This window comes from Elgaria multicarinata, chromosome 13, assembly GCF_023053635.1.
Source record: "Elgaria multicarinata webbii isolate HBS135686 ecotype San Diego chromosome 13, rElgMul1.1.pri, whole genome shotgun sequence".
Taxonomy (NCBI): domain Eukaryota; kingdom Metazoa; phylum Chordata; class Lepidosauria; order Squamata; family Anguidae; genus Elgaria; species Elgaria multicarinata.
In genome coordinates, this window is record NC_086183.1 from 31458941 (window position 1) to 31483997 (window position 25057).

Below are 25057 nucleotides of genomic sequence, written 5' to 3' on the forward strand. Positions count from 1 at the left end.
GATAGCAATCACAGAATCATAGAATAGTAGCGTTGGAAGGGGCCTACAAGGCCATCAAGTCCAACCCCCTGCTCAATGCAGGAATCCACCTTAAAGCATCCCCGACAGATGCTTGTCCAGCTGCCTCTTGAAGGCCTCTAGTGTGGGAGAGCCCACAACCTCCCTAGGTAATTATTTCCATTGTCGTACTGCTCTAACCGTCAGGACGTTTTTCCTGATGTCCAGCCAGAATCTGGCTTCCTGTCACTTGAGCCCGTTATTCCGTGTCCTGCACTCTGGGAGAATCGAGAAGAGATCCTGGCCCTCCTGTGTGTGACAACCTTTTAAGTATTTGATGAGTGCTCTCATGTCTCCCCTCAATCTCCTCTTCTCCAGGCTAAACCTGCAGAGTTCTTTCAGTCTCTCTTCATAGGGCTTTGTTTCCAGACCCCTGATCATCCTCGTTGCTCTCCTCTGAACACGCTCCAGCTTATCTGCATCCTTCTTGATGTGTGGAGCCCAGGTATGGGTGGAAAGATTAAGTGGCAATGATGAGGTTCAGCCTCCCCCAATCTGGTGGGGGACAGATGTTTTGGACTACACCTCCCATCACCCCCAGCCAGCCATGAGTTGTAGTCTCTCCTCTAGAGGGTCCTTGGTTAGGGAAGGCTGGTCTGGAACCTTGGCTGCCTCAAATAATTCCCACCTTGGAAACACAAGGAACTCCCTCAACCACAGAGGATTCCTGGGTTCAGAGACTTTTGTCAAGTCATGGCGAGTGCCCAAATCCCTCCTGCTTCAGCAGCACTGAGGACTAGAAACTTGCTCTACTAGCCAGAAGCATGCAGCAGTGCCTTCAAATCTTTCCCCAAAGCCCTGTGCCTAACACCCCCTCCCCAACAAGTAACTACCTGCATCAATCCTTGGCCAGTCTTCTCCAACCTTGTGCCCTCCAGCTGCGTAGGATGCTGAGAGCCACAATCCGACACATCTGGAGAGCACCAGGTTGGAGAAGGCTAGCCTAGGTTATCCCTTACCTGCACGTTTCTTTTTGCTCCCTCCTCCTGTTGGCTCCCCTATCCTCCAAATTTAGATTGTAAGCTCCTCAGGGCAGAGAACTATGATTTTTGGTTAAGGCCTCCATCCACTGATAGTGCCATAAATATATTTAACACTCATGCTGAAAGAAGAGTCTTGTAGAAGTTCAAAAGGGCTTACTGCCAGCATTTTTCACGGCAGCTAATCCAGTCTTTCCCTTTTTTTAACGCCTCACTTGCTCTGTATACACTGGGAAAAGACAGCTTACACAGCAGTGGTCCTACAACACTGCAGCAGGTTAAGGATCAACTCCACCTGCAGCCCCTGGTGACCTTTTTCTTCCACCTGCTGTCTCTTTTGTATCGGGGGTATTTTTAGAAGGCATGTGCAGAGCGTTCTGCATAAAGGAAACACACCTGCCGGGCAGGTGTGCAGGCAGGCGATCCCTTCATGCACCTGATGGAGGTTGACTCTTGCTTATGAGAGCTGGTGCTAATGTGAGACTTCATTGCTCGCAAGTAAGGGACGGTGGTCAGCCTGAAGGGGGTTAGCGTACAATCAGTGGAGGCTGGTGGCTCCGATGTCAGTGGGGTGGTGAAACCACTCTGGGTTTCACTCAGAACCATAGAATGGTAGCGTTGGGAGGGGCCTATAAGGACATCAAGTCCAACCCCCTACTCAATGCAGGAATCCACCTTAAAGCATCCCTGACAGATGGCTGTCCAGCTGCCTCTTGTGTGGGAGAGCCCACCACCTCCCTAGGTCATTGGGTCCACTGTCGTGCTGCTCTAACAGTCAGGAAGTTTTTCCTGATGACCAGACGGAATCTGGCTTCCTGACACTTGAGGCCATTATTCCATGCCCTGCACTCTGGGAGGATTGAGAAGAGATCCTGGCCCTCCTCTGTGTGAGAACCTTTTAAGTATTTGAAAAGTGCTCTCATGTCTCCCCTCAGCCTTCTCTTCTCCAGGCTAAACATGCCCAGTTCTTTCAGTCTCTCTTCATAGGGCTTTTGTTCCAGACAAAGAACTCTAATGGAGTTTTGTGGTACTCTGCACGTTTAGAGCTGTGTAGACTACCGGGTATCACATTTTAAGGCATCCTTCCTCAACCTGGGGCGCTCCAGGTGTGTTGGACTGCATCTCCCAGAATGCCCCAGCCACAGAGCTGGCTGGGGCATTCTGGGAGTTGCAGTCCAACACATCTGGAGCGCCCCAGGTTGAGGAAGGTTGCTTTAAAGGGATTAACAATGTGGGACACATCCAGAGATGAGTAACAAGGATGGTGAGGGGTCTGGAAATCATAATTCCCACCCTCCCTCTCCATAATTAGCAACACCAAAATGATGCAAATTGACTCCATTTTCATTGTTTCTTTTCTTGGTGCATAGTATCAACCTGGGGGAGGGAGAGATGGGAGCACAGACACAGTCGCTAGAAAACACGTCCGCTTTGGCATTTGTGACCTTTATTGTGTGAACAAACAACCGTCTTCTCCGTTTCGTCAACGGTCCTGACCAGTTAAGAAGTATAACCTTACACGGTCTGGAAGGCAAAATCTCCCCACCCCCACTCAGAGCGGAGCAGGTGGCTAAGACAAAAGAGGAGATTGTGAAAGAGAGAAGGCAGACTCCGTCTAATCGAGAGCTGGATCAGCGGGACGGTGAAACAGAGCACCCACACCCTGTCCCCAAATCCCACGTCGTGCCTCAGGGGTTCTACAAGGCGCCGGGACACAGCCCTCCTGGAAATGCTGGATCCCACAGAGATAATCTTGGAAAGGGTGCCCGATATTCTTAGCTGCGTCTTGCCAGGTACAAAGAAGCAGCGAGAGCCCTTCCCAACTACAGGTCCCATGTGGTGGGGCTAAAGGTTGCCTCCCTGCAGTATCCAAGCCCTGCTTCCAAAGCCAGCCAGACCCCCATGAGCGACACATAGCAGCAGCCGGGCCCTTGCGCCTAGGGGCCCGTCCATCCCTTGTCTGGGTTTCTCCACTGCTGCATCGTCTCGGATTTTCCCCTGCGGCTGCCGGCTCAGTGTTTTCTGGGCTGGTTCGGGCCGATGTATTTCAATGGCGCGTAGCTGGGCTTGCCGATCTTCTCTGCGCCCATCAGGGGCTGGAGGGCTTCTGGCACTCGAATGCTGCCGTCCTGAGGGTGGGAAACGGGAGGAATGAAGACGGAACAGGGTTAGGGCACCGTGCTGGCCCAGTAGCGCTCTCTGCCCTGTAGGCACCATAAAGCAAGACAAAGGCAGTACTACTCCGGGCATCATTTGATGTTTAGAGGATGCACCAGGCCTCCGCCCCAGAACCAGTTTCAGTCCTGGGATGGATGAATAAGTGGCATTTCTGGACCTCCTGGAAAAACCCAAAGCCCCCTTCCTGGTGCCCTCCAGATGTTTTGCACTGCAACTTCCAACATTCCCAGCTAAGTACGTATGAGGATTTTGCTTTGCTCATAAAACACACGAGCATGCCTCGTTCAGAGCCCCGAAACACGAGCTGTAAGGAGGAAGAGAGATGGCTTAATGTGAAATCACGCTGGGATGTCTAAACAGAGAAGGCAGCTTTGAAGGCCACGTGAGCGGAGAAAGGAGCCAGGCACCACGCAGAACGGCGCACGGCGCCTCATCGCCACGGCATACATCTTGTCTTCATTGCATACGTTTAAAGGCCAGGTTAAGACCTTCCCCTTTAAGCAGACATTTAATCTTTAACCTGTTGCTTATTAAATTTACCGCGTTTGTAATATTTGGATGTTGAATATTGTGTTGTTCTGATACTTGCTCTTGGGCATTTTTGCTGCTGTTTGGTTTTACGATTGTAAACCGCCCCAAAGGGCATCTGCCAGACGGACAATATACAAACCTAAATAAATGAATGAATGAATTCTCCACGCCCATGAGGGCTAGAAACTTGATTTAAGGGGAAGGGGGAGGGATGCCCCCTGCTACCAACTGTCTCTGCAGAGGCCACCAGTGGGGGAGGAAGCAGCAGCCAGGCACCTCTCCATCATGCCTGGGTCCAGCTCCAGCTGAGAGCCCCCTCCCTCCTGCTGCCAACTGTCACTGCTGAACTTCGCAACCAAGAATGTAGTACCAGAATTTGCTTCTCTTTCCCCCCTCCTCCTCCCTCCCAATCCCCTTTCCTTTTGTGTCATGTCTTTTAGATTGTAAGCCTGTGGGCAGGGACTGTGGAGGTTCTGATTGGTGATGACAGAGGGAGGCTGACCGGAGCTTCCGGTGCTCAGGGAGGGAAGAGGCTATACAGCTCCTTCCCTAGCCCCTTTCACTCACCTCCCACGGCTAGGGGCATTGCGCAACGTTAAGCCCTCGCGCGAAGTTTCCCAGCTCTTTCCGCCTTACAGAATCTGGCTGTCTTTTAAAGCCTCCCCATCTGCAGAGCCCTCTTCAATGACACTCAAATACAAACCTTGCACTGGTTGGACTCTATGAGGGCGATGAGCATCCGGGGGATGGCACAGGCGGTGCCATTGACCTGCCAAGGGAATCAAGAGGGTGCCGTGAGAGAACGTAATTATTAAGAAGAGCCCTGCTGGGTCGGACTGAGGGTCCATCTAGTCCAGCACTCTGTTCACACACAGTGGCCAGCCAGCTGTCGACCGGGGACTCACAAAGCAGGACATAGAATCATAGAATAGTAGAGTTGGAAGGGGCCTATAAGGCCATCTAGTCCAACCCCCCACTCAGTGCACCTTAACCTGGTGGCTCCTTAACCTGGGAGCCACCAGGTTAAGGAGCAAAAGGGCAGATAATTCATCCGGGGTCTCCCCACTTTTCCTCCACCCTACCCACCTCCCAACCCTACTTTCAGGCCACAGACCCAGGGCCTATCCAAAGCAGGCTCACCGTATGTGCATAGGACAGCCGCCCTTCCTGGTTGTAGTACATGATATTCAACCGCCGGCTCTGGTAGTCTGTGCAGTTGGAGGCACTGGAGATCTGGCGGGGGGTGGGGGGGAGAATGAAGGATGAAGCTTGGCTGCCGAGGCATAGATGTCAAGCTACAGCCCTGTGGGCAACCTCAAAAGGGTCACACGTAGAAAAGCCACACTCTGGCATGACCAAGAAGTGGAGCTTGGGGCGTGGCTATGCGGATGAGGGGGCGTGGCTCAACTCTCCATGGCGCCGATGATGCTCGGTGGGTCAGGGCTGCATTCTGGGACAACGTTCATAGAATAGTAGCGTTGGAAGGGGCCTCTAAGGCCATCGAGTCCAACCCCCTGCTCAGTGCAGGAATCCACCTTAAAGCATCCCTGACAGATGGTTGTCCAGCTGCCGCTTGTAGGGTGGGAGAGCCCACCACCTCCCTAGGTCATGGGTTCCATTGTTGCACTGCTCTAACAGTCAGGAAGTTTTTCCTGATGTCCAGCTGGAATCTGGCTTCCTGTAACTTGTAAGGGGGCAACTTTAACCCCTAACCCAATGGCACATACAAGGCAGTGTGCCCCCTTACCAGCTTCCAAATAAGTGAAGGGTGGGGGAGACAATGGAGCGGTGGGGGGCTGGGGCGGGGGTAAACAGCCCCTGGACTCTTGACTTGGCTATCACTGCAATGCGTTATACATGGGGCTGCCTTTGAAAACGGTCCGGAAGCTTCAGCTGGTACAAAACAGGGCAGCCCGTTTACTAACAGGGACTGGCCAACGAGATCACATCACACCAGTCCTTTTACAACTTCATTGGCTGCCAGTCCAGGTCTGGGCCCGATTCAAAGTGCTGGTATTGACATTTAAAGCCCTAAACAGTTTGGGGCCAGGTTATTTGAAGGAACGCCTCCTCCCATATGTACCTGCCCGGACCTTAAGATCATCTACAGGGGCCCTTCTCCGTGAGCCCCTGCCAAAGGAAGTGAGGCAGGTGGCTACTAGGAGGAGGGCTTTCTCCGCTGTGGCACCCCGGTTGTGGAATGAGCTCCCCAGAGAGGTCCGCCTGGCGCCTACACTGTACTCCTTTCGTCGCCAGCTGAAGACCTTTTTATTCTCTCAGTATTTTAACACTTAAGTTTAAATTTTACTGTTTTAACTCTGTATTTTAATTTTATATCAATTTTGCTGCGTGGTTCTTATCCTGGTTGTGCTTTTTATACTGTATTTTGTATTTGTGCTTTTAACCTGTTGGTTGTTTTATTATGGTTTTAATTTTTGTGAACCGCCCAGAGAGCTTCGGCTATTGGGCGGTATAAAAATGTAATAAATAAAATAAAATAAAATAAATATCATTCACACATGTGTTTTCCTTGTATGCAAAGTCTCATTTATCTATCCATTCATTCCATTTTTGAGTCACTCTATAGCTGAAGATCTCGGGGCGACACGCATAATGAAAACAAACAGGACAAAACCACATTAAAATATTCTTTTTAAAAGCACCAGCAGCAATTTCAAGGGACGTGAAAAGAAGAGATCAACAGCCACGCAGCTTAAACATGGGAAAAAAAGACGATTTCAAAACGCAGTCGCAAACATAAGCTTAAAATTCTTTGGGAGAATAATAATAATAATAAAAAAAGGTCTTTGCCTGGCGCCGAACACAGCAGGCGCCAGGAAGGCCTCCCTAGGGAGGGCATGCCACAATTTGGGGGCCACCACGGAAAAGGCCTGCTCCTGGGCAGCCAGCCACCGAATCTCAGTATATGGTGGGGAGTCCCACGACGGAGGACAAGGACCTGGGAATTCTTCAAGACAGGCTACCCACAAGCATCGCTGGCCTCCCAAACGTAAAGATTTTCTCCAGATGAAACCAGAAGAAACCACCCAGTTTCTCCCAAACAGTCCTCCCAGCTTCCAGCCGGGGGCCCCTCATACCATGTATGCCCAGGTGGGCCTGCTTGCCTAAGGAACGTGCCGTCATTCCAAGCCAGCAGACTGAACCCGCTCACCTCTCCGTACTTGCCCCGGCCGGGCATCCAGGCCTCAATGTCGAATTTCCGGTAGGCAGGGAGGCCCAGCTCCTGCGTGGGCATATCCAGAACCCTGCCCACAAAGAGAGATCAGTCAGACCTGAAGGGTGTGGGTGCAAGAGCGGCTCCCGCCGATATGGAGGCTGAGCCGATACCTTTCCTCTCTGCAGGTGTGCGCTACTCTCCGAGAGGGCACCAGAGGGGCAATCCGCTTCGCTTACAAGCAGTTTCGCCTCTCCCGAGGCCCAGCCACGCATTCGGTCGTGCTGCAAGCCCACTGGCTGACATGGGTTCGCTTACTGGCTGGCTGGGAATGCTTCTTCCCCCCTTCCCCCTAAAGCAGCCTTCCTCAATCTGGGGCACTCCAGATGTGTTGGACTGCATCTCCCAGAATGCCCCAGCCAGCTGGCTGGGGCATTCTGGGAGTTGTAGTCCAACACATCTGGAGTGCCCCAGGTTGAGGAAGGCTGCCCTAAAGCAACAGCCGCTGCAGCAAAAATTCAAGCTGCATTTCCCAAAAGTTATTTCCTAAAGGATTTGGACGCCATTCTGCACTGTATTGGGTAAACTGGCCCAAGGGCCCACCGAGGCCCAGGAGGGAGAAAGAAAACGCTGGCCGCCAAACACGTCTGCCGGAGGGGGACCGGGGAAGATGGGCGAGATGGAACCGGAGGGGTGATTTCTTGTGGGGGGGGGGGGAGAGTTGGGGATGCAGAGGGAGGAGGAGGAGGAGGGAAATGTTTCAGCAACAACACAGGGGAGGGGACTCTGATGAAAGTGAAGAGGTCTGGGGGCTTCTGAGTAATAAAACCAACTCGGGAGAAGGAGTCAGAGCTGCAGCCTTGCCAGCGTCAGCAGCAGCCAGAGGAGCTGCAGTTAAACCCTTCCTCCTCCCTCCCAATCCCCTTTCCTTTTGTGTCATGTCTTTTAGATTGTAAGCTTGTGGGCAGGGACTGTCAAGAACTGCTTTTGTAAGCCGCCGTGAGAGCCTTTTTGGGCTGAATGGCGGCATAAAAATGCTTAAATAAATAAATAAACCCTAAGGCCTGGGGAGCGGACAGTTCGCGCCATCATCCCCCTCACCGAGGAAGAGACAGTGCTCAACGGTGGAGCAGACACGCTCTGCGTGCAAAAGGTCCCAGGTTCAAATCCTGGCTCCTCCAGGTAGGGCTGACAAAGCCCTCCGGCTGAGACCAAAGAGCAGCCTGCCCCAATCTGCTGCCCGCCACACTGGGAATGATGGGAGTTGCAATCCAAGACAAGACCAGGGCTGGGAAGGCTGGCCTAGAGAGCAGCTGCCAGTCAGTGCAGGCGATACTGAGCTGGGTGAGCTGGAGCTCTGGACAGGGTATAAGGTATCCTATGCTCCGCTGAATTCGGCCCCGCTGCTGCAAGGAAGAGCCGGGAGTGGCACACTCTCCAGCTGCCCCGAAGGAAGTGCTCCTGCCCCAGGGACAAAATCCCCAGGGCAGGACAGTGTCATGGTGGAACCTTTAAGCAGCTGCAATACTTCCCCAGTCAATACCTTCTTCTTTTCCCCCCCTTCCAAACAAAAGTGTCTGTAGTGGGCAAATTTCCTTCTATCCTAAGTTGCCTCGGAGGCCTGCTGTCTGGCAGAAGGATATAAATATTTTAAGTCACTTTGCACGCACAGGCACCCTCCAAAATGGAGCTGAAATAGAACCTGAGCGGGGTGGGGTGGGAGAGAGAGCGAAGCGCTCGCCAGCTGGCCTCCCCCCGCCCCGAGGCCACGTGAGCAGGCCCTGCAACGCGCGCTACCACGGATCTGTCATGCACGTCTCCTCACTTGTAGTGCAGCCCCAGCTCAGAGAAGATCTCCTTCTGTACAGCCAGAAACTCCTCCAGCAAGGCCGTACTCTCCAACCCGGTCTCGTTGGCGGTAACGCCAAACATTTCTACCTGGGAGAGAGAGAGAAAGAGAGAGAGAGGGAGGAGTGGAGAGGCTCATTAGTTATGGTGGGAGGGGACAGATGAAGAGAGACAGCGGGACGCCCCAATCCCCCACTCCATACGCTTAACATGCAATGGCCTTCCCCAACCTGATGCCCTTGGGCCCCTCTGTCATGTCTAACCCAACTGCCCCTGTTTTGGGAGACGATGTTTCAGGTAATCAATCAGAACCAGATTCAGAACTAGAAGATGCAGCGCCAGACACCAGTCAACCTGTATCAGTGCGGGAGGAAGCTCTCACAAGCGATTCCCCAGTTGGGAGTCAGCCCTCTCCAGAGCTTATCTCCTCAAGGCCAAATCCTCAGTGGGAAGTGAGCTTTCTTCCAGAGGAGAGCGTCCCGACAAGCTAGCTGATGCTAGGGTCCACCGGAAGCTGAAACGCACGGCGCGGAAGGAAGGCGTGAGAAAGTCAGTTAGATGATACCAGAACCTGCCTCCGCACCAGGCACTCTAAAGTTACGGGCGTTTGAGAAGTGGCTTCCCATTCTTCTTGAACAGACAATTGTCTTGCTTAGTTTGCATAGTTTTGCCTAGGGGGACGTTTCCAAGAGACTCTATTCAGGTAGAAGAGACGTTTGTTGCTTAATAAAAGCTTTGTGGGTTACTTAGCAAGGCTCGTCATTTGCCTCCCAGTGAAAGCAGGAGTGTTCTCAGAAACATGACACCCTCAAAGGGAAAAACAGTGGAAAAGAAATGTAACAAATACATAAATGGATACTATTATTATTATTATTATTATTATTTATTTGTATCCTGCCTTTTGCCCAATGCTGGGCCTCAAGGCGGCCTTACAAAGTTTAAAACATAGATGGGGGGGGGGGGAGACATAAACGTTTAAAATACACAACAAAATGATAAGACATTAACATAGATGGAGGGCCAGATTATTCTCCAAAGGCCTGCTGGAACAAACAAGTTTTAGCCTGCTTCCGAAAGCCCATCAAGGAGGGAGCCAGCCTAGCTTCCCCGGGAAGAGAGTTTCAAAGCACTGGAGCAGCCACCGAGAAGGCCCCATCCCATGTTCCCACCAAGCGCGCCTGTGAGGATGGTGGGACTGAAAGAAGGGCTTCCCCAGAAGATCTCAAAGCACAGGCAGGCTCATAAGGGAGAATACGGCCTTTCAGATAACCTGGACCCGAGCCATATAGGGCTTTATAGGTCATAACCAGCACTTTGAATTGTGCCTGGAAACAGACTGGAAGCCAGTGGAGCTGTTTTAACAGGGGAGTTGTATGCTAAGGTATAGTCATGGCCAACAAGGTGGGAAGTTTTTTTAAAATGGGGATTAGACAAATTCATGGAGAATAATGTAATTGATGGCAAGGCGGAGGACCCCATAAGCCGCCTGTGATTCCTTGCAAGAGGAAAAAAGGCAGGGCATAAATGTAATAATAAATAGATATATGAACAAGCATCAAACCTCGGTTCATACGATGCTCACCTTGGTGAACTGGTGCACTCTGTACAGTCCCCACGGCTCCTTGCCGGTATCCGTTTCAACTCTGTAGCACGTGCTAGAACACACCGTCCTGCCAAGATAGGAGGAGATACGACAACCATTAGGCCAAGAGGAATTTGGGGTAGAAGGCAGAGAGGGAAAACACAGCAGGGTCTGACTGTGTGGAGTTTACAAAACCCGGTTAATTAAACTATGGTCGGCCGTTATGTGCAAACCAGGTTAGAAGTTGGAACTCCTGAGGATTGGGAATTGCTTGGCTGACGTTCAAAATCCCAGCCGTCGTACAGCATGTGCAGAGTAGCACCTGAGCAGGTAGAAATTCCTCACCTGACCGGCGTGTCTTTTAGGTCCACTGCGTGATCCATGAAATACCCTGTTGCGAACAAAAGGCAGGAGAAGGGAATTTGGGTAAGAAATGGGGGCATACGACTTCCTCAACTCTTCTTCTCCTTTCCCCACGGCCCAAATCCCTTTCTTCCTCTCCCCCCACCCCCACCCACCCCGCTAACAGACACTTTGCAACCCGGGAGAAAGACAGGGCCCTTGCAAATTTATTTATTTATTTATTTATTATTTTTATACCGCCCAATAGCCAAAGCTCTCTGGGCGGTTCACAAAAATTAAAACCATCATAAAACAACCAGCAAGTTAAAAACACAAATACAAAATACAATATAAAAAGCACAACCAGGATAAAACCACGCAGCAAAATTGATATAAGGTTAAAATACAGAGTTAGAACAGTATAATTTAAATTTAAGTTAAAATTAAGTGTTAAAATACTGAGTGAATAAAAAGGTCTTCAGTTGGCGACAAAAAGAGTACAGCATAAACCACCAATTCATACGTGTTAAGCATATAAGAACTTTTTTTTTTTTACATTTAGACATTGCTCTCCCATGAGACTTTGCACGTGGGTAGAATGAGCCACATACCAACATACATACGCCCAAGACACCTCTGTTTTTTCACTACATGAATTCCCAGCCCATCCACCCCACAAACGACACCCCACTAGAGACCAGAATAAACCCATGATCTACACCAAGCTCAAAATAAGTAAAAAAAGCAATGTCTGTACATCTTTTAGACAGGGACCCTCTGAGCCCAATTCAAGGTGCTGGTTTTAACCTACAAAGCCTTACACGGCTTGGGACCACAATACCTGACGGAACACCTTTCCCAACATGAACCTACCCAAACGCTGCGCTCAACATCCAAGGTCCTCCTCCGGGTGCCTACTCCGAGGGAAGCTCGGAGGACGGCAACAAGAGAGAGGGCCTTCTCTGTGGCGGCCCCCCAACTGTGGAACAATCTCCCTAATGAGGCCTGCCTGGCACCGACATTGTCATCTGTTCGGCGCCAGGTCAAGACTTTTCTCTTCTCCCAGGCGTTTAGCAATATGTAATGACGTGGGTCTGTTTTTTTGGGCTCCTTATTTTTAAAGTTGTTACAGTGGTTTTAAATGTATGTGTATTTTGCTTGCTTTTGTGGTTTTTAATCTTTGTATATTGTTTTTAAGTGTTTTTATCTTATGTGAACCGCCCAGAGAACTTCGGCTATGGGGCAGTATACAAATGCAATAAATAATAAAGAAAGGAACCTCTCATGCAAGCACTGAGTCATTACTGACTCTTGGAGGGACGCCAGCTTTCGCTGACGTTTTCTTGGCCTTACAGCGGGGTGGTTTGCCGTTGCCTTCCCTAGCCGTTCTCTTTCCCCCAGCTAACTGGGTACTCATTTTACCGACCTCAGGAGGATAGCAGGCTGAGTCGACCTGAGCCGGTTGCCTAAAACCAGCTTCCGCTGGGATCGAACTCAGGCCGTGGGGAGAGCTTCAGCTGCAGAAACTGCTGCTTTACCGCTCTGCGCCACAAAAGGCTCATTTAATATATAATAATAATAGTAATACTGATGGATCTTGAACTTATTTGAAGCCACATTGAATGAAGAGATTGGTTGAACTGGATGCTTTTTATTCTACATGTGATGATTATGTTTTTAATCAAATTTGCTTTTTTAAAAACTGTTTTTTAAAAAACCCAAACCCAGGAAGGTTCTCTCTTTGCCCAACATTGAGGAGGGCACCTGCTCAATGAAAAGATCTAGAAACGCCCCTAAAGGTTCTCTCCTGTGCACAGATTAAGACGTGGCCTTTTGGGTCGTACCTGCAATTCCGACCTCGGAGGTGCCGGCCAGACTCAGGTCTTCAAAGCGGGAAGGGTCTATGTTGTACACCTTGGAGGGGCCGTCGTCGGGAAGCATGCCGCAGCCTTCCTGGAAAGCAGAAGGACGGAGACCTTTGGTGACTGGGCGGTATAAAAATGCAACCAGTCAATAAATAAGGACACGGGCATCACGCTGTCCAGAGCAACTTCCGTCTGTGGGCCAAAAGCGACACAACAGGAGACGTGCCGGTGGGGAAATACTTACAAACACAGCTCCTTTAAGCATGTCTGGAACAGTCATCGGGATGAAGCCCTGCAGGGAAAGAAAGACGAGGAGTCGCCAGGCCCGCTGCTTTCAGAGACCCTTAAAAAAGGTATGCAAAAAACACCCCCCCCCCCTAATCCTCCCCACTGCTCCAAGGAGAAGAACAGCGGGCAAGCTGGCAAGGACCAAGGGAGGAAGGAAAAACCACAGCAGCCCTGGCCTCCAGCTCTTGCATCCCAACACAAAGGTAGGTGGGAACACAGGGACCTGCCTTATTCTGAGCCAGTATTGATGACACTGGCTGGCAGCAGCTGTTCCTCCCCAGGGGGATTCTTTCCTAGCCCTACCTGGAGATTCTGCCAGCCCGAGTTCCACCAGCAAGCAGGTCCTTTTCCAGGCCTCTTGCAAATCCAGAACCAGATCCCAGCAGCCCTCCTGCCCCAACAGATTATTTCATCCCGCCCCCCCCCCCTGCCCCAGCCCTCTCCAACCTGAAGGAAAGGAACAGGTTGGGTGGGTGGGCAGCCCTGCATGTCCTAACAGCTGCATCCCACCCTCCCTATGACACGGGACGCTCTGTACCTTTTTCATCAGCTTGTTGAGAGCGAACTGCTCCAGAGCTTGCTGAAGCCTGGCTCCTGCCCCGCGGAGGTAGTAGGACCGGTAGCCCGAGATGTGTGACAAACGCCTGGGAAAAGGAGGAAGAAAGGGAGAAATACATTCAGGAGTTACTCAAGGGTGCTGCCGATCTTTTTTACGTGGCTTTGGGGGCCCAAGGGTTTGGGTGAGATCGCCTTTTAAGACCCATCATAGAATCATAGAACAGCATTGTTGGAAGGGGCCTACAAGGCCATCTAGTCCAACCCCCCGCTCAATGCAGGAATCCACCCTAAAGCATCCCTGACAGAGGGTTGTCCAGCTGCCTCTTGAAGGCCTCTAGCGTGGGAGAGCCCACAACCTCCCTAGGTAACTGATTCCACCGTCGCACTGCTCTAACAGTATTTGCCCAGCCAGAGAGAACTGGACGGGACCAGGAAATCTGCCATGTGGAGTGTCAATTCCACAACGTACATTTAGCAAATGGCTGGGGCAAGAGCACCCTCCCTCCATGATAGGTGTTCCCATCCCCCACCCCCGCTTTGCCCAAGGCTTGAAGAGCTTTGTAAAATGAAGGAAAGGAGGGAGGAGCAGCTTGCTTTTGGAAAATGCCCAAAGGCGAACAAGCCACCTCAAAGGCCACCCATGAAATATTCATTCCTGCTCCTGGAAAAGGAGGGGATCCCAATCAGCTAATGGGTGCCTACAGGTCCTGGAAACAGCTGCTCAGAGACCAACCTGACAGCACTTCAAGGGGTGGCCTTTGTTCTGCCTGAATCCTATTCAAAGCCCAGACCCTCAGGGGGATAATTTCTGGGACCTTTAACTGCTAAATTCTGTTCCATACTCACTCCTCCACCTGCGCTCGCACAAGCACACCAAGACAGTAACTTCCTCCAGTGCTTTTCGGGGGGAGGGCGCTGGGGACTGGCACAGTTAAGACAGGATCAGGTAATTATATACCAGTTCTCAGAACTTGTTTACATGGTCTAGAACAGTCTTCTCCAACCTGGAGCCCTCGAGAGGTGTTGGACTGCAACTCCTGCAAGCCCCCAACCAACTATGCTGTAGTCCAGCACATCTGGAGGGCACGAGGTTGGAGGAGGAGTTCTAGAGACAGGCTTAGCACATCTTCAATGCAAACCATGGTTAGCTCAAACCAGTTTCAAACTCACTTCTAGCCATGGTTGCAAGCTAAGAGAGGACCCATTCAGAAGACCCCTTAAACCATGGTGGTTAAGCCAGAAAGCCAGGCCGTGTTCAGAAGTCGCCTGAAACCATGGCTTTAACCATGGTGAATAAGGCTTTCTGCTTTATTCATCATGGTTAAAGCCGTGGTTTAAGGTGTCTTCTGAACATAGCCTGGCTTTCAGGCTTAACCACCGTGGTTAAAGCCATGGTTTAAGGAGTCTTCTGAATGGGGCCATAGCCTGTGTACATGAATGTGTTCCAGATACACCCAGACACCAAAATAGTTCTGCTATTGCACTAGTGTTCATCTTAATATGAACTATTTTGAAGTCTTAGTCAAATTGCTCCTCTGAGACAGACTTCTACAGGTCGTAAGATTTTGCAGGATGAAGCGTATCCTACTATTCGAGGTGCCAGGACTGTGATCACTTGTCCCAGGATGTCCCAATTTATTATTATTATTATTATTATTATTATTATTATTATTATTATTATTATTATTATTTATTTATATAGCACCATCAATGTACATGGTGCTGTACAGAGTAAAACAGTAAATAGCAAGACCCTGCCGCATAGGCTTACAATCTAATAAAATCATAGTAAAACAATAAGGAGGGGAAGAGAATGCAAACAGGTACAGGGTAGGGTAAGCAGGCACAGGGTAGGGAAAAACTAACAGTAGAAAGTAACAGTAGAAGTCTGCACAACATCAAGTTTTAAAAGCTTTAGGAAAAAGAAAAGTTTTTAGTTGAGCTTTAAAAGCTGTGGTTGAACTTGTAGTTCTCAGATGTTCTGGAAGAGCGTTCCAGGCGTAAGGGGCAGCAGACGAAAATGGACGAAGCCGAGCAAGGGAAGTAGAGGCCCTTGGGCAGGCGAGAAACATGGCATCAGAGGAGCGAAGAGCACGAGCGGGGCAATAGTGTGAGATGAGAGAGGAGAGATAGGAAGGAGCCAGACCGTGAAAAGCTTTGAATTTGCCAACAGCCGTGTGAGTTGGTTTCAGGCTCTGTCTCAAGAAGGACTGATTACGGCTCACAGGTGAGTGGATCATGAGAAATGGCAAAGGGAAGCCGCAGCAGTTGCTAGCAACACATCCAAGTGTTTGAACTTGATTTGATTAAAAGCTTTTGCTGCCCATGCTTTCCCGATGCTTTTTCGATCACTTCTAAACATTTGCTCAATGCACAAACAAAAGACAAAATCATAGAATAGCAGAGTTGGAAGGGGCCTACAAGGCCATCGAGTCCAACCCCCTGCTCAATGCAGGAATCCACCCTAAAGCATCCCTGACAGATGCTTGTCCAGCTGCCTCTTGAAGGCCTCGAGGGTGGGAGAGCCCACAACCACCCTAGGTAACTGATTCCATTGTCGTACTGCTCTAACAGTCAGGAAGTTTTTCCTGATGTCCAGCTGGAATCTGGCTTCCTTTAACTTGAGCCCGTTATTCCGTGTCTTGCACTCTGGGAGGATCGAGAAGAGATCCTGGCCCTCCTCTGTGTGACAACCTTTTAAGTATTTGAAGAGTGCTATCCTGTCTCCCCTCCATCTTCTCTTCTCCAGGCTAAACAGGCCCAGTTCTTTCAGTCTCTCTTCATAGGGCTTTGTTTCCAGACCCCTGATCATCCTGGTTGCCCTCCTCGGAACACGCTCCAGCTTGTCTGCATCCTTCTTGAATTGTGGAGCCCAGAACTGGACACAATACTCTAGATGAGGCCTAACATAGGCCTCATCTAGAGTATTATCTATAACTTACTCTAGAAGAGCAAACATAGTGAAGGCTGGGGCTCGAGGCGAAGAAAATGACCTAAGTGAGGAACTTACAGCCTTCACGTCTTTGCAAATTATTTGGCCACTGCAAAATCATTGTTTTTCTTTACGTTGTCCAGGACAACCACTGTTACTTGCAATTATAACACAGTCCGAAATCCACCTTTAGGAGGACCATCCAAAATGGCACAAAAGCTTTTGAATTTGCCTGTATTTTTTTTTAATCGGGATAGGTGGTAAATAAGCAGAGGATGGGGGAAAGATCAGAAAAGTCCAAAAATTAGATGTAGTGGCCACCTAGCCTAATTTTTGGACTTCTCTGTTCTTCCTGCACCCTGGGCATTTTTACTACCAAGGCTGACCAGGAGAACTGGAGGCCTCGAAAGCTCTCGCAATCTTCTGCGGCGTTTTGACTGGTCCTCCGAAATGTATTGACTAACTGTGGATATTTCTTTTCCTCCTGAACTCACGGGGCCATCTTTGCTTTCTATGCGAGTTAAACAGGAGAGGTCCTTTGGAGTCCATGCAAAGCTTCAAACCTAGGAAGCTGCTTCATACTGGGTCACTCCGTTGATCCATCGGTCTTGCCTACACCCTACCGGGTTGGGATCCCCTGGGATTCAGGCAGGGCTCCTCCCCAATCTGACCCAGAGCTGCTTTACATGCAAAGCACATACTGTAGCACTGAGCTAGAACCCTTACCCTAAAACCAGCAATTGCCTAGTGAATATTAGTGGAACAGACAGAGAGATACAGGGGGAAACTTACGTTTTTCAGAGTGCACTGGAGTTTTAAGTTAAATTTATTTTATTTATTTATTATTGCATTTATATCCTGCTTTTTTTATATCCTCCAAGGAACCCAAGGCGGTGTACATAATCCTCCTCCTCTTCATTTTATCCTCACAACAACCCTGTGAGAGCCTGTGACTGGCCCAAAGTCACCCAGTGGGTTTCCATGGCCGAGTGGGGACTAGAACCTGGATCTCCCGATTCCCAGTCCAACACTTTAACCACTACACCACACTGGCATGCAGATACCATTATTTCTGGTAATTTCTCTGCTAGCAGGTGGCGCTACTGCTATGCTTTACTCTGCTTAAAAAGGAGTTTTTTTCCCCAACAGAATGGCGTGGGTTGCGAAAGACTGAGGGTTTTTTGAAATACACGCCCCCACCCCCTCCATAATGAATGTACGAACATAAAAAGACCCATGCTGGATCAGACCAAGGGTCCATCTAGTCCAGCATTCTGTTCACAGTGGCCAAAAAGCTGTTGACCAGCAACCCACACGCAAGACACATGTGCAACAGCACCCTCCCACCCATGTTCCCCAACAACTGGTGTATACAGGCTTACTGCCTCTGATACTGGAGGTAGCACACAGCCATCATGGCTAGTAGCCTTCTCCTCCAGGAACGTATCCAATCCCCCTTTCAAAGCCATCCAAATGGGTGTCCTTCACTGCATCTTGTGGCAGTGAGTTCCACAGTTTGACTCTGGGCTGTGGTAAGCAGTCCTTCCTTTCATCTCCCCTGAATCTCCCACCAATCAGCTTCATGGGATGACCCCGGGTGTTTTGAATGAAGACAACAGCCTCTCATACAAACCTTTGCCGTATGATATCGAGCTCTTCTCCGAGTTCCAGATGCCCTTTCACCTGGAAGTCAAAGGCTGTTGGGGGGGAAAAGAAAGAAAGCGCAGAGGCAAACAAGGAGTAAGGCAAGAAGAAGAAGGGTTTCACCGGACCAAGCCATTAAGGGCAGGCAAAGCTTTGCCGGGAGAGGAATGGGCGACCGCACCCCCTGTTGGAATCCTGGAATGGATCCTGTTTTGTATTTTCCACTATTTTTACTGTTACCTGGGGACCTGGCAGAAGTGAGGATTCAGCAGAACACTTAAAGATCAACGATGCAGCTGGACACTAATTGTATAACTGAATTATTGCTGGGACTGCATTTGCGGTAATTGGTCAATCAGTGATTGCATCAGATGTACAGGTTTCATTATAAAAGTCGCTGTGTTTTGTAAGGTCCCCCCCTTCTCTCATGTTACCCCAACTCGATGTATGCTGTGTAATTTGAACGTCTGTGAGTATATTTGTATATGTGTGCCATTGCTAAATTATTTATCTCTGTCAGTAAAGGGTGACTTTTAACCATACCAAGAAATCCTTTGTCTCATTGTGTTTTGCTGTTCTGGCTGAGCTGCTACTGCTACTGCTACAAATTAGTTCAAGCCTGTGCGGCCCAGACAGGTTAATGAGTTTCAGAACTAACACTCTGAACATCCTGAACTAATAATTTTCCAACACCCCCAACCCCAGCAATGGCTGAGGGATCCCTTCCCTACTTCCCACCTGGTTTTTCTCCAACAACCTCCATCACCCGTGCTTGGCTCTCATCTCCGAGCGGCTGCAGAAGAAAGAGATTAGAAGTCAGGGCACCGAAACAACGCATTTATCTCTGTTCCTGCCATGGAGCTAATCCCCAGGGTCTTTACATAGAATTGTCATTGTCAGCAGAAGAGAAGTGGACAGGCAAAGGAGCTTTGAGGGACCAGGGCACACAATTTGGCAGCTGCAGGACTTTTTGCCAGCTGAGACTAAAAAGGGGCAGTGTGTGCGTGTGTAGGCAGATATGCATGAAGTTCCAAACGCTAATAAGAACCAATCAGGCAAGTCACTGCCTACCGGTTCTGAGTAACGCACCAAACCACCCAGAGAGCTTCGGCTATTGGATGGTATAGAAATGCAATAAATAAATAAATAAATTTCAAGCCACAGCGCACCACCTGGTGTACCAATGTGGAATTAAACTTGATTGAAACAGCTGCATCAACATCTGAGCCAATTGGGGGAGAGGGATCTTCTCCAACGCTTCCAACACAAAACGCTGGAGTACTTTGAGAGTCTGGATATTTAAACTCCCCATCCCCTGCCCCCTAAAAGCAACGGCATCCATCCTGAGGGGCCTGGTTTAAGACACCCTGAACTAGGTAGGGTGACCATATGAAAAGGAGGACAGGGCTCCTGTATCTTTAATAGTTGCATAGAAAAGGGAATTTCAGCAGGTGTCATTTGTATATATGGAGAATCTGGTGAAATTCTCTCTTCATCACAACAGTTAAAGTGCAGGAGCTATACTAGAGTGACCAGATTTAAAGGAGGGCAGGGCACCTGCAGCTTTAACTGTTGCAATGAAGAGGAAATTTCACCAGGTTCTCCATATATACAAATGACACCTGCTGAAATTCCCTTCTCAATACAACTGTTAAAGATACAGGAGCCCTGTCCTCCTTTTCATATGGTCACCCTAGAACTAGGGACATCTACTCAGCTCAGGGGGCATTTTGCAGGGCCTTCCCGGCAGTGGCTCCAAAATGGTATGATGCCTCTCACACATTTGAACTCCAAGAGTTCTACATTGTTCTACTCTTTACCACTTCAGGATGGGTCCTGTTGGGCAGTTTGAGGGCACGCAGGTAGTATTTTTCATCCAACTCCATCTCCTCCTGGCGTAACACACTGAGACGAAAGCGGAGTTCCCTTCCCTGGCTCCGCAAAGCATTGTAAAGAGGGAGCTGGCAGGAAAGAGGGGAGAAGGCTGTCAGATCCAAGTGTGCAAGGGACCCCAGATCTAAACTTTTAACAGCAGCACGAAAAGGAGAATTAACCTTGGATATTATTTAACACTTAGGAAAGGAAAGGAACCTCTCGTGCAAGCACTGAGTCATTACTGACTCTTGGAGGGATGCCAGCTTTCGCTGACATTTTCTTGGCAGGCCTTATAGCGGGGTGGGTTGCCGTTGCCTTCCCCTGCCGTTATTCCCTTTCCCCCAGCTAGCTGGGTACTCATTTTACCAACCTTGAGAGGATGGAAGGCTGAGTCGACCCGAGCCGGCTGCCCGAAACAAGCTTCCGTTAGGATCGAACTCAGGCCGTTGGGAGAGTTTCAGCTGCAGAAACTGCTGCTTTACCGCTCTGCGCCACTTAATATAATACCATCTTTAAGAGGTTCACATATAAATATTAAAAATCACTCCCCAACCAGAAAAGGTTACAGCTTTTGGGGGCAGGGGGACATGATAAAGGTGTATGAAATTATGCACAATGTGAAGAAAGTGGTTAGAGAAAAGTTGTTCTTTCTCTCATAATAGAACCCAGGGTCATCTAGTGAAGCTGAGCGGTGGGAGATCCAGGACCGATAAAAGGAAGAATGTATTCACACAGTGCAGTTAAACTATGGAATTTACTTCCCCAAGTCGTGGTGCTGGCCACTAACTTAAGAGAACTTTGAAAGGGATGATGAGACAAATTCATGGAGGATAAAGATATCAAAGGCTACCAGTCTATATGCTACTTCCGTGCCTCTGAGTCCCAGTTGCCTGGCGCAACAGTGAGAGAGAGTTAATGCCTTCATGTCTTGCTTGAGAGCTTTCCAGAGGCATCTGGATAAACACTGTGAGAAACAGGCACTTTGGTCTGATCCAGCAAGCCTCTTCGTTGGTTCTTATGTAGGCAAACAAATGCTTGAAGTCATTTCTCTCTCTCATATCAGAAAAAAACAACTATCCACAGTTTTTAGGCTATAGATTCTAAATTGTTAAGGTAGCAGAAAAGGAAAGAAAAATTCTTACCGATGCCAAAGTACTACTGTCTTGTGTTTTCTGGAAATGGAAGACAAAATATTGAGTGAAGAATGTAATAATGACCAGTAATTAACTGACATGCAACTCAGAAGGTCTAGAAATATGTTTGGATATACACAAGGTACAAGATCACAAAAAAACTAGCACCCAAATTTGTGGTAGGCAGCAGTCTCACGCCTACATCCCACACCCCTAAAAAAGCCCTCTCTTTTAAAATAAGGTTTCCAGCCCTCTTGGTTAAGACAAAAGCAAAACTGCTGGTTTTATCTCAGTTTCATTCTGTCCTGGTTAATGTTTGTACTGTATGTCTCTAATGTATTGTTTACCACCCAGAGAACTTCAGGTATTGGGCAATTTAAAAGTACAAGAAATAAATAAAATAAGGTATTATATAGAAGAGTAGCAGCAATGTGGTGCCTGGAGATACCAATGCACCCAGGATACCTTTCCGGGCATTCCACAAAGTGCCCTACCCATCTAATATTTTTTTTTTACTTTAAAAGATTAATACATTTTCTTATCAGCTGTGTGTTCAAAGGAGTTGTTTAATGTGTTGGGGGTCAGACCCCACCTCTGCCTTTTACTCACTCTTTTGGGCAGGTGACTTGTCCTTTGTCCCATGGCAACCATTTTGTGATGGTGCCCAGGACAGTTTCTCAAATTGCCAGATGTGCCCATGGACAAAAAAGGTGATTGTGAAGTTTTAGGGGTTATTCCATGACAGTCACTGTCTGATGAACTCACCACAAGATTCCGCACGTCTTCAGCAATTTTCTCTTTCTCAGCATTGACTTTTGCGATCTCCTCTTGCACTTCAACCAATCTCTGCCAAGTTGCCACCTGGTAGGTATCGGAAAAAGGAAAAAAAAGCATGAAACAGACCAATAGTAGTTTAACAAAATTATCCAGAAAGATAGAAGGCACACTTGTACATGGACGGTCTCCTCCATGACACTATAGTACTGAAATGGGATTGAGAGACTTACATTACGTTTCTAAAGTGTGGATCTGGAGATCCTTCTCTTAAAACCCAGACGTTTGAGGGCCAAGAAGTGTTGCCTTTAGCCTGGCAGGGCTTCTGTGCCTTTAACTACTTTACATTTTTTTGTTAGTTTAAAAAAATTCTACAACACATTTCATCTAGGGCTTAGCTTTGGCTCCAACCAGTCCCCAAGGAGGAAGGGGGCATAGCTAAGCCCTAGATTCATTGCCGGAATGTAACCCGCCATAATGAGGAAGAGTGTGCTTCTGAGTTTGTGCAAAGTGCCATCTGGCTAGCTAGTGCACCTTAAAAAACAGGAGAGGGGAGAGTTGCGTCTCTTTTGTGTGCCAGATTTCAGCAGTTCAAGCCATTTCTCCCCTTCTCATACTCATGTGCTCAGAAAAGATACATCCGTTAAATCCCTACCCAACTCCATAATGCGGAATGATCTTCCAGCTGAGATAAAGCAGGCAGCTGGCCTAGGGTGGCTACCTGTTCTCATTTACAAAGGTCCACCCTCTCTCTGAAGGGCTGTCCAACCCTAGTCTGGTATAATGGCTTCCATCAGAAGGAAGCGCTGGGCCTTGAAGCGCCCATCAACAGCACCTGTACAACAGATTGAGCAAGGCATGCAGATCCCAATCTTCCACACGACGGTGAAATCATGGGCTGTGTTTCTATTTAAGTAAGTACTATGATGCCTAAATTTGCATCTGTGGATATAAATCATCATGTGCAAATGTCCGCCTCCGTTTGGGGGTCAATTCACACGTGGGGCGGAGGATCCAGCCTAGGGTGACCCTATGAAAAGGAGGACCGGGCTCCTGTATCTTTAACAGTTCTACTGAAAAGGAAATTTCAGCAGGTGTCATTTGTATATATGGGGAACCTGGTGAAATTTCCTCTTCATCACAACAGTTAAAGCTGCAGGTGTCCATCCCTCTTTTAAATCTGGTCACTCTAGTATAGCTCCTGCAGCTTTAACTGTTGTGATGAAGAGAGAATTCCACCAGGTTCTCCATATCTACAAATGACACTTGTTGAAATTCCCTTTTCCATGCAACTGTTAAAGATATAGGAGCCCTGTCCTCCTTTTCATAGGGTCACCCTAATCCAGCCCCTCCCGGTCAGACGAAGCCCCGTAAACGCGCTGCTTCGCCTCTCCCGCACTTACAATCTCGCGCAGATCCCGCGGGCCGAGCAGCCCTTTGCGCGTCTCCAGCTCCCGCTCCGCCTCGGCCAGCTGCGCCTTCAGCGCCCCGACCGCCAGTTGCGGCCGCGCCGACCACCCGCCCCGCACGTGCTCGTACAAGCGGCTCCTTACGCCGGCGGGGGCCGCGCCAGCGCTCTCCGCCCGCAACGGCGGCAACCTCCGGTGCAACGCCCGCCAGTGCAGCCCCAAACGCCGGGAGAGCCCCACGGGCGCCGCCATGTTGGTCGATCACGTGACACCTGAACGTCGACCAATGGTGGAGCGTGCTCCGTCCGGCGGCGGGCCAATCAGAGGCGCAGCTCGTCCCTCCTCTGCTCGGCACGGTTGCCATGGGAAAGGAAATGTGTCTTAGGCCGCAAGCCTATGCATATTCAAACAGGAAAAAGGACTACAGCTCCCATGGCTGGCTGAGGAATGCTGGGAGTTATAGGATTCCCCCCCCCTGTTTATACATGCATAGGATTGCCCCTTTAATGGAAGGAGGTGGGGTCATATTTAGGGTAGGCTGACCATATTCTGGAAACCACGTCTGGTTCTACAGCTCACAAGTAACACTAACCTGTTCTACAAAATACATTAATGTTAAAATCTCTGAAATAAAGAACAAGTGAGACATTCAATGTATCTGAAATCAACATGTATTTTTAGTTGCTGTACAAATTTCTTTATGGTAGTTCTTTTTGCTGTCCTCATACAAGACCAGTAGAAAAGACAATTATTATTTTCCATTGTTTTAAAAGGTCTTGAATTAGAAAAAGAAATATTTTATTATTTATTTATTTATTTATTTATTTAAAGTATTTACATCCCGCTCTATATCACTAAGATGTCAGGGCGGCGTAAGATAAATTATTATTATTATTATTATTATTATTATTATTATTTATTTATATAGCACCATCAATGTACATGGTGCTGTACAGATAACACAGTAAATAGCAAGACCCTGCCGCATAGGCTTACAATCTAATAAGTTGTAGTAAACAATAAAGAGGGAAGGAGAATGCAAACAGGCACAGGGAAGTGTAAACAGGCACCGGGTAGGGAGAAACTAACAGTATAGAGTCAGAACAAACTCAATATTTGAAGGCTATAGGGAAAAGAAAAGTTTTTAGCTGAGTTTTAAAAGCAGTGATTGAGTTTGTAGTTCTCAAGTGTTCTGGAAGAGCGTTCCAGGCGTAAGGGGCAGCAGAAGAAAAAGGACGAAGCCGAGTAAGGGAAGTGGAGGTCCTAGGGCAGGCGAGAAGCATGGCATCAGAGGAGCGGAGAGCACGAGTGGGGCGATAGTGTGAGATGAGAGAGGAATGATAGGCAGGAGCTAGACCGTGAAGAGCTTTGAAGGTCAGCAGGAGACGTTTATATTGGATTCTGGAGTGAATTGGAAGCCAATGAAGAGATTTCAGAAGTGGAGTGACATGGTCAGAGCAGCGGGCCAAGAAGATGATCTTAGCGGCAGAGTGGTGGACAGAGACCAGCAGACTGATGTAAGACGAAGGAAGTATACTGTATAAAAACATACAGTATAAAACAATAAATATACACAGTTAAAAACAAATGGCTAAAGAACACTGTAGATAGGGGAAATGCTCCTATCCAAATGTTTAGTGCTAGACTAAACAGAAAATGGGAAATATGCAGTAAAGAAAGATTAGACAGGGAGGCAAAAGGTGCAATTCTCTAGCCAGAAAAAAAATCCTACAACTGCCAGCATAAGATCGTGCCCTAACCAGAAGCAAGCCTCACTGAGATTATTATTATTATTTACCCGCCTCTCCTTCTGTATGGAGGCGGGGCACCACACAAATAAAAACACCATTAAAATACATACAACTAATTCAAACATTTAAAACTAG

At 48.7% G+C, this 25057-nt stretch overlaps 1 protein-coding gene across 1 annotated transcript; it reads right to left on the reverse strand.

The window, feature by feature from the left end:
* Positions 1–2467: 2467 nt before the first annotated feature.
* On the reverse strand, positions 2468–23423 carry SARS2 (seryl-tRNA synthetase 2, mitochondrial). Its single transcript, XM_063140054.1, has 16 exons — positions 23166–23423; positions 21754–21849; positions 20998–21027; positions 19801–19941; positions 18719–18773; positions 17970–18033; positions 13385–13490; positions 12803–12850; positions 12538–12646; positions 10697–10742; positions 10352–10439; positions 8747–8859; positions 6919–7012; positions 4887–4979; positions 4450–4515; positions 2468–3166 (listed from the first exon to the last, which is right to left on the reverse strand). Exons 1-16 carry the CDS (start codon positions 23421–23423, stop codon positions 3050–3052), a joined length of 1524 nt encoding a protein of 507 aa, XP_062996124.1. The 3' UTR covers positions 2468–3049.
* Between the last annotated feature and the right edge of the window lie 1634 nt (positions 23424–25057).

Bases quoted from the DNA above. Each gene is read 5' to 3' on its own strand.
- SARS2 (XM_063140054.1), bottom strand. From the start codon at position 23,423: ATGGCGGCGCCCGTGGGGCTCTCCCGGCGTTTGGGGCTGCACTGGCGG. The intron at 19,942-20,997 runs GTAAGAATTTTT...CTTTCCTGCCAG, and splicing joins ACAGTAGTACTTTGGCATCG to CTCCCTCTTTACAATGCTTT. The intron at 3,167-4,449 runs GTTTGTATTTGA...TCCCACCCTCAG, and splicing joins TAGAGTCCAACCAGTGCAAG to GACGGCAGCATTCGAGTGCC.